Source organism: Telopea speciosissima, chromosome 3 (genome assembly GCF_018873765.1).
Source record: "Telopea speciosissima isolate NSW1024214 ecotype Mountain lineage chromosome 3, Tspe_v1, whole genome shotgun sequence".
Classification (NCBI taxonomy): Eukaryota; Viridiplantae; Streptophyta; class Magnoliopsida; order Proteales; family Proteaceae; genus Telopea; species Telopea speciosissima.
In genome coordinates, this window is record NC_057918.1 from 33,644,525 (window position 1) to 33,654,429 (window position 9,905).

A 9,905-nucleotide genomic window follows, 5' to 3' on the forward strand; every position below is an offset into this window, starting at 1 on the left:
TCTGTTCATATCCGTAGGTATTGTCTATCATGATTTCCATGATCGGCAGAGTAAGCAAGCTACCTTAGGGAATGCGTTATTCAGGTCTCTGAACGCAGGCAGTCTCTCAATATATAATTACTTTAGACAAAATAGAGAGTAAGGTAGTTAGGGATATATGAAATTACCCCTAACCCCTTACTTATTACAACCTTACAAACTAAGGACAAAACTGATGTAAAATAACAGAAAACCCCAAGAACCCAGAATATAAGACCAAAATACCCCTAGTTTTCAACACTCCCCCTCAAGCTGGAGCATAGAGGTCTCCCATGCTCAGCTTGTTACAACAGGTGCGAAAACTAGGAGCAAAAAGTGACTTGGTGAACATATCTGCTAGTTGATTCGAGGATGAAACAAATGGGGTCTCAACAAGTTTTTTTAACACAGCATCTCGAACAAAGTGATAGTCCACATCAATATGTTTGGTCCATTCATGATAGACCGGATTGCTCGCAATGTATATGGTTGCCTGGTTATCACAATACATCTTCATAGGCACCGACACAGATAAACCCATCTCAAGAAGAAGAGACCTGAGCTACATCAACTCTGCAGTAGTATGAGCCATAGCGCTGTATTCCGCTTCAGCACTCGACCTGGCAATTGTAGTCTGTTTCTTACTACGCTACGTAACCAAATTACCCCCAAAAAAAGTACAATACCCTGTAGTCGAGCGACGATCACTGGCCAAACCAGCCCAGTCAGCATTTGAAAAAGCAACAAGATCCATATGCCTATGAGGACGATAAATCAACCCTTTACCAGGAGCACCCTTCAAATAGCGACGAACACAAACAACTCCATCCCAATGAGCCTTCCGAGGAGACTGCATAAACTGACTAAGGACACCCACTACAAAGGAAATGTCTGGTCTGGTAACTGTAAGATAGATTAGCTTCCCAACCAAACTTCTATACTGGTGCACATCTTTAAGGAGATCACCATCATCTACGCCAAACTTCTGATGAGGATCCATAGGAACATCCACTGGCTTGGAAGCAAGCATGCCAGTGTTAGACAAAAGGTCCAATACATATTTCCTTTGAGATAAACTGACACCTTTCCTACTCCTCACAACTTCAATGCCCAAAAAATAGTGAAGATCACCTTGCTCCTTGGTCTGAAAATGCTGCTGTAAATATGTTTTTACCTCTGCAATACCAACCTCATCATCACCAGAAATAATAATACCGTCTACATAGACGACCAAGACAACCACCTTACCATCTCGGTGGCGGACAAACATCGAGTGGTCAGAATAACACTGTGAATAGCCACAAGACAACACCGTAGCACTGAATTTATCAAACCACGCTCTGGGCGATTGTTTGAGACCATAGATAGCCTTCCGTAGCTTACAAACCAGTGTATGATCGTCCCCCTGAGCAACATACCCTGGAGGTTGCTCCATATAAACTTCCTCTTGCAAGTCACCATACAAAAAGGCATTTTTAATGTCAAGCTAATATAATGGCCAATCAAAATTCACTGCCAAGGAAATAAGTAAACGCACCGAATTCAGCCGGGCAACAGGAGAGAACGTCTCAAAATAATCAACTCTATAAGTCTGGGTATATCCCTTAGCAACCAGACGGGCTTTGAGCCGCTCAACAGAACCATCAAGAAGATACTTAATAGTGTAAACCCAGCGACACTTGACAAAGTCCTTACCAAGTGGTAAATCAACAAGAGTCCAGGTATTACGGGTCAAAAGGGCATCCATTTCAGCATCTATGGCATCCTTTCAGCCAGGAAGACGAAGGGCCTCAGTGTGACTTTTAGGCACAATAGAAGCAGATAATGACAAGGCAAAATTATGGACCAAAGGCGGCAGATGAGATAAGGAAACAAACTTGTCAATGGGGTACACAACATTAGACTTTTGTGTACAGGAACGTGTACCTTTCTGCAAAGCAACTGGTAAGTTATCAGAAAAGGAAGTAGACGGAGCTTCACCAAAGGAGGACGCAAGTGGAGGGGGTGAAACCACTAGAATAGTAGGAATCTCACGCAGGGATGCTGTCTTGTCCCGACGCTGATTCACCTGCAAAGGAGGGGAAAACGGTGCTAAGGTAGGAATAGGAGGTGGCACAACACGATGCCACTGGTCCTCAGAGGACAACGAAGACTGAGAAAGTAAGAACTCCCATAAAAGAAGGTGACATCAGCACTCACAAAATATCTGGAAGAGACAGGGTCATAATACTTGTACCCTTTCTGGGTACGAGAATAACCTAGGAAAATACACTTGGTAGACCTAGGAGCAAACTTGTTAGTGGAGACATGTAAGTGATGCACAAAGCACACACATCCAAAAACACGAGGGGGTAAAGCGAAAGCGAGAGTGCCCGGAAAAAAAATGGAGAAAGGGGACCTGCTGGCAAGAATAGAAGAGGGCATGCGATTAATTAAATAACAAGCAATCAACACACTTTCACACCAAAAAAGCTTTGGGACATGCATATGGAACATGATAACACGAGCTACCTCAAGAAGATGCCTATTTTTGCGTTCAGCCACTCCATTTTGTTGTGGAGTGTAGGAACAACTAGTCTGATGAATCATGCCACAGGCAACACAAAAATCAGAAATTTCATTTTGTACATATTCAAAAGCATTATCAGAATGAAAAACTTTAATAGACACACCAAACTGAGTTTTTATTTCATTATAAAATTCTTAGAATACAGACAAAAACTCAAGACAATCCTTCAAGAGATACAACTAGGTAAGACGAGAATGATCGTCCACGAATGTGACAAAATACATAAAACCACGTTTATTCTTGACACGACAGGGACCCCAAATGTCCGAATGGACTAAAGAAAATAAAGACAAACTACGAGCCACAGATCGAGAAGGGAAAGACACACAGTGGTGTTTTCCCAACTCGCAGGCTTCACTCTATCCTAGACACAGACTTAAAAGACGGAAATAATAACTGTAACCTAGCTAAAGATAAATTACCCAAACGACAATGCCATTGGAAGGGAGTCACCCCACCAACAGACGCAGCAGCAACGGAGGAAGTAGCAGCACCACAAGTAAGATAGTACAGCCCATCCTTTTCATGCCCTCCACTAATCGTCTCCCTCGTGTGAAGATCCTGAAAAACACAATGAGTAAGAAAAAATGTCACAGAACAGAGTAAAGCTTTAGTAAGCTGACTAACAGCAAAAAGACTCAATGAAAACTGAGGAACATGCAACACAGAGGAAAGACTAATGGAAGAGGTGGGAGTGACTGTACCAGATCCAGTAACAGGAGCAACAGATCCATTTGCTAATATGACAGATGAAGAATCCGAGTTATTCGAAAAGGATGTAAACAAGGTAGACTCACTAGTCATATGAGCAGAAGCCCCAGAGTCAATAATCCAGGGAGAAGTAGTGGAGAAGAAGGCAAATGTACCTGCATGAGCAAGGGTAGCAGCGGAAGAGGAAGGTATGGAAGATGTGCTACTGGATGCCTCAAGAGTTTGTAACCTCCGTAATATCTGAGAAAGCTCATCACGATGAGGTGTGCTAGATGAACTGCCACCTGTAGTGGAACCCGATCGAGATTCACCAATGGTCACAATATCAGCATTCCCATCAGATACTGCATGATTGGCTGATTGGGTTGCCCAATCGGGTTTGACATGCTTATCCCAACAATAGTCAACAGTATGACCAGCTTTACCACAATGAGTGCACCGTCGATTAGAGCGATCACCTAACAGACCACCACCACCACGACCTCCCCCTGTGCCACTGCCTCTTCCACGACCACGACCAGCAGTAAAAGCAGAGTTATCTTTGGGGGAGGAATCAGCCTTAGCAGGAGCAGCAATACACTGGAGACAAGAGACGGTATCAGCCAATGTAGGGACTGTCTCACCAGCCAATAAATGGCCCTTCACAGCCTTCAGATCAAAATTTAACCCAGCCAGAAATTTGGAGACAAAGAACTCATTACGCTGGGCTTTTAACTTGTCAATATCAGTAGTAAGAGGCTGAAATACATTCAACTCCTCAACAATAATAGTACTCTTGAAGAGACTCAGAAGATTGCTGGAGCTGGAACAGTTTTTTATACAAATCGTATACACGGTTCATACTTTTCTCCTGAGAATAAGTATCTTGCAGATCATCCCAAACACCTTTGGCTGTAGTGTGAAACATAATGTTGGCGGCTATATCTTGTTCCATGCTATTCCATAACCAGATGAGAGAGATGGCATTCTTCTTTTGCCATTCACTGTACTAGCTGTCACTGGATAAAGGTGGATCAGATGTAATATATTGAAGCTTGTCCTTGGCCATGATATACACTTTCACAGCCTATGCCCATAACAAATAATTCGAGCTCCCCTTGAGCTTGATGGAGGTAATTGTCACATTCACATTATCAGAAGAAGGTTGAACAGCAGAGGTAGTAGTAGTAGACTTAGAGTCACCCATAACACACAAATAAGATGGACAGCAGCAGGAACCAGCAGCAACAATAACAAATCAGGCGCAAAAAAAAAAAAGGAATGATGATCCAGCAGTAGGTGAACACCAACCACACAAATAATATGGACAGCAGCAACAAATACCAATTCAGGAGCAATGAAGGTTGCAGCAGAAGTCAAACAATAACCACACAGAGCAAGCCAGCAAGTGCAGTAAATAACTAAACAGAATTGGGGAAGAACATAACCAAGAGAGCAGATCCTCGAAGAACAACAGAAGGAGGTCACTAGATCAGAAGAGTGGCAAACACAGTAGAAGAATCCTCCACAGTCACACAGCCAGCAGCAACCATCGATTCTCACAAAAAAAAAAAACCAAAATCAATATGAAGAGCAAAAAACCAGTTGAGATCTATTTCTCCAACATGAATAACAGAGAGAAAAGTTGAGAGAATCTTCAAACCAGCATGAAAACCACCTTAAAGAAGATCATTGAGAACCAGATTGGCATAGGAACCACACCCCATTAGCACCCAGTGATAATAGGAACCATCACACCATCGAGAGAAAAAAATATTTAGCAAGAACAATATCTGATCGATTCTTCAAGGTTGTCTTCCCATCAGCAACCAAACTCCATCGAGAGAGATCAAAAACAGTCCTCATTCATTAATAAGGAGGCTTTAATCCATAGCAAACCAGAACAGCAATCGGTGGCTGCACACCAAAAAAAAAAAAATTGGAAACCGAAGGAGAAAACCAGAAGAAAGGGATTGAAGAACCCTTGATTGATTAGTATAGCTCTGATACCATGTTGCAAATCAGAATTAAACTAATCACATCAGGGGTGAAGGAAGAAAGAAGAACGAAGAAGAAGAGAGGGAGAAGAAGTTGCCGCAAGAGAGAAGGAGAGCAGCCTGAGATAGGTAAATTAGAATACCTTCACGCAGGCAATTTCTCAATATATAATTACTTTAGACAAAATAGAGAGTAAGGTAGTCAGGGATATATGAAATTACCCCTAACCCCTTACTTATTACAACCTTACAAACTAAGGACAGAACTGATGTAAAATAACAGAAAACCCCAAGAACCCAAAATATAAGACTAAAATATTCCTAGTTTTCAACATGGAAAAACCCTAGGAACCTCCCTGGTTACCTAATGAAATAGATAATTTCGTTGTATGCTTGGTGGATTGGGATAGGCTAGGGTATATCCGAATTTAATAGGCTGGGTTCCGTGTAGTTGACACCCACCCCAAACCCAAATGCATTGTCATTCTTACCTGTGAAAACTCCAGGCTTATTAGCCCTGTATGAAGGAACAAGGTCTTGGGTGCATAAAATTAAAGAGATGAAATGTCACTCTTTTGGAGTTCTGTTGGTTCATTACTTCTTTATTTATTGAGATTGCCGTGGTTCTGACACTGAGAACAGCAAATTAGCCCTTTTTTCATGTAGCTCTTCTGATAGCTAAACACATTTTTCAACCAGTGATTTCAGCATTTGAGTACACTTTTCCATACTAAAAACCAAAAATGAAAAAAAAAAAAAAAAAAGGACAAATTATTTATGCACCTCTAGTAATCTGTATCTAGGTTGTTGATAGATCAATCACAGGTTCAATTACTGAGAAATATCTTAAGTGTGAAAAGTACAAATAATGGACCACATATCAAACAGAATGAGCTGATATTCAATCTCTTTGACTGAATGCAAAATGGTGAACCATCAATTTAGAGTAATTCAAAGATCAATTAATATACCATACTAATGATATAATCTTTAGATATCCAGTCGATCATCACAGAAAATGGAGCATCATCTCTAATGCTTCTACTTGCAGTTCATGTGTTCCATTACCTTTTTCTACTTTCTTTTCATGAACAAACTATTCAAACTGGGTATGCCATAAACTTTGCAATGCCCCAATTTGCCATGTTTGATCTGGTACTTCGATGACTAACAGTTTCTGTTCAGCCTAAGATTGAAGTTCTTCAAAAGATTATATATCCCCCATATTTCAGGAAAACAATATCATTGCTTTTGTTGGAAAAGCAATGGCAAAGTAAGCATCTTCCATTTTCAAAAAATGCATAGTTACCCTTCGACTAGAAAAGACTTTGACACAACTTCTTATAAAGACAATACACAATAGGTCACCCCCAACCCTCCCAAGAAGAAAAAAAACTTAGACAAACTAGGACCTTTGATGTTAATAAAGATTGATTCTCCAAGAATGCCAAATCAATGTACATAAAATAGTGCAATGTTCTGATCTGGAAAAAAAAGTTTAAGATACCAATTCTTATTGATGTTAACATATTCAAATCAACCAGAGTCTGCATGAGTAAAAATATAAGTTTCAAAGTTTAAATTTTCATACCAACACTTTCTCCGAGATGCATTGAGATTGAATTAAGTTGTGCCTTGTTCTCATGAAGTCGGTTTACAGCTCTTTTTGATCTCACAATCTCCTTAGCGAGTGCCTAACATTACAAAATAAGACAATCTAGAAGAAAGTCATACAGAAAGTATTCATTATTGAATTGCAATAGGAACATTATAAAATGATAATAAAATAATGATGAAGCAAAATGGACCCAGCTCCAACAGCATTGATGGGAAGAACAGAGTTCCTGAACCCCAATCCTGCCATAAGGCATGCCACACAAATCCAAATGGTTGAACAAGAACAAGACACCATATGTCGGTGAAGTTCAAATTTAAGATCTAAGTCAATCGTATGGCCCACTTGTATTGCACAGTTTCCATTTTCCAAATGGTCTAGAATTGTTCAAAGGTTTGAGTTTTTGCAACAATTTCCTTTCTTTTATTTTGATAATGCAGAGTTGGAACTTGGAATAGACTCACACTCCTTATAAAAAAAAGGAAAGGGTGGGGCAAGCCCTAACAGGGGCGCTGGTATACCGTATACCAAGGGGTGGTTCCAGCAGACCTGCACCAAATCCCCCTAAAAAGAAAAGGAATACTTTATACAATTTACTTCCACATGCAGTGGCATGGGGTTTACGGAAGGAGAGAAATAGACTGGTGTTCCAACACAATCCTTGTGTTTCCCCAAGAATCTGCTCTAATTTTCCAAATATTAAACTGATTGAGGCTTTAGCTTGAAAAGATTTTGTTACCATAGCAGGGATGGTTTCTCTTCCAGCTAGGATTCATTACTGACTTACTGTATGAATGGCTTCTGTTGACTTCTATATTTTGATGTTATCTTGGGAAATGGATTCCATAAAAATCAAGCCCCTAAAAGCTTGACACTGGCCAACCATTGCAGCTCCTACTTGCGGAGCCTACAACTGCACAAGTGACTGGTCTTCTTTACTGTGAGCACAATTACCACCAGAAGGAAATACTTTTTGCAGGACTTGTATATTAGAACATGAAATGTTGTTAGACGTGATAGTAGGAAACCTAGGTGGTCCCTAAACTATCTGAAGTAGGGAAAGTAACCCTTTTCTTGTTACTACCATCAACACTAGTGTGTTTCTCAAAGAAAAGCAGCCAAGGCTTCAATTGCGGCTGGAAGGGAATCAAACCAGGACTGAAGACAGTCCAATTTGCTCCCTTTGAAAACCACTCTATCAACAAATTGACACATAGACACACTGGTTTCTCCCTTCTTTTTTAGTCCCATTTTTTTCTCTCAGACACTATTAGCCTCCACAATGGCATTTTCTGGTTCTAAATGATAAGTGATGATAACAGGTCGAGATATTCAACAAAAAGCCATTGTCAGGTCATTTTCACTATGAGATGAGGGCATCTGTAAGCCCCAGCAACTGGTGATGGTCCATCCTTCCCTGAAGTAGATAGTTTGCAACCATATGTAGATTAAGCTGGCTCACACTTACAAGGGGTTGAACCCCTCGAAATTTCATAAGTTTAGGACCAAGGGAGATCACAAGTCATTTACTTCTATTATGAAATTTCAGTTTGATCCTAGCATCCAAAATTTAATTTCTAGTGTTCTATTTTGTATTCTTTGATTCTAAATCACGAAGTGTTGATCCTCACTATAATCACATCTACCGAGATTAAAATTCCCCCTAAAAACAAAATAATAATAAAAAAATAAATAATGATGTAAAGATTTCGAAGACTAGTTAATTCAACCCCCCCGCCAAAAAAAAAAAAAATGATATAAAAGGCTCCATTTGTTTGGACTTACGATGTAAAATGGTCAGAAGTAAATAGAATCTAAATTTTCATTACAGAAAATAAATATATGGATGTACAGTTCTATAGCAGGACCCATTATTTCATGCCTAAAAAACTTCATGAGATAACTTCTTTTTAATGAATAATTTTACTTCCAGCTATTTTACTTTCAAACAAAAATAAATGGAGCTAAAATTAAAAAACAAAATAAAATGGAGGGTATATATCATGAAAATTCACAGTTGCATTATTCAGATCCTACCTTTGCAGAGACCATGTCGTTTCTCTTGGCAGCTTCTCTAATCGATTTCTCTACATTTTTCTGTTCTTTCTGCACATCTAGGGGGAGTGGGAGATAGAAGTTAAGTTACGAACTCAAAAGGGACAATAAATAAATCGAACAACAGTTCACAAAAATTTTTAAGACAATATAACTTAGTAAGAATCATGGAAGCGGGGGAAGCCATAAGTTAGATACGGATTCATGTAACGAAGAACTTAATTAAATGGAATTGGGGAAAGAGAAAGAAATGAGAGGATGGGCCCGAAGAGAAACTAACCTCGGATTTGGCGTTCGATGTTGCGGCACTCTTGCCTGAGACGTCTCTGCCAATCTCTTAATTGCTGTTGTGGATTTGGTTTGGGTTTCAGCAGATTTTTCATTTTGTCCATTTCGTAAAGGTATCAAAAACGAAACTCCAACAACTGAAAAGAATGAAGATGATTATGCTGATGATGAAGATGTCCCAATTCCGATGAGATTGTTTAGAAACAAAGCTTCTTCCCTTTTAAGTGTAGGAGAGATCAAAACGACCTGTAAAAATTAATCGAATTGAATCGATGAGTTCAGAATAATACAATAATACACCATAGGATTTCTTTCACTCGTTCTTTCTAGAATTAAAATTAGAGTACTAATGGAAATCTATTTGTTACGAGGCCAATTTTCTTCCATTGACAATATTTGTTTTTCTGCTACCAAAAGCAAAAAAGAGAATATTAGTTTAAAGTTTTCATCTTTTTCTTAAAAAAGGTACTCATTTTTTATTTAAATTTTGGAACTAAACCGATACTTTTTCTCAAGGGGAAAAAAGTCGCAACGCGTCGTACAAACGCACCGTTATATTCAACGGTTAAATCTCAACCGTGGAACATTTTACCTTTAATCTTAACCGTTGATGGTGTGAAACAATGTAACCTGCTATTGGGTAAACCCGTTCACTTCTCTTTTTCACTGAGCA

The 9,905-nt window shown here is 39.4% G+C and overlaps 1 protein-coding gene across 1 annotated transcript in view; it reads right to left on the minus strand.

Moving 5' to 3' along the window:
- LOC122653636 (vacuolar protein sorting-associated protein 24 homolog 1-like) overlaps nucleotides 1-9,416 on the minus strand; it is a 37,471-nt gene extending 28,055 nt beyond the window's left edge. The window contains exons 1-3 of the mRNA XM_043847541.1: nucleotides 9,225-9,416; nucleotides 8,927-9,003; nucleotides 6,866-6,968 (exon numbers count right to left, since the gene is read on the minus strand). Coding sequence (XP_043703476.1) covers nucleotides 6,866-6,968; nucleotides 8,927-9,003; nucleotides 9,225-9,336 — 292 coding nt within the window. The 5' untranslated portion in view covers nucleotides 9,337-9,416. The remainder of the gene's footprint in view (nucleotides 1-6,865; nucleotides 6,969-8,926; nucleotides 9,004-9,224) is intronic.
- Nucleotides 9,417-9,905: the final 489 nt, after the last annotated feature.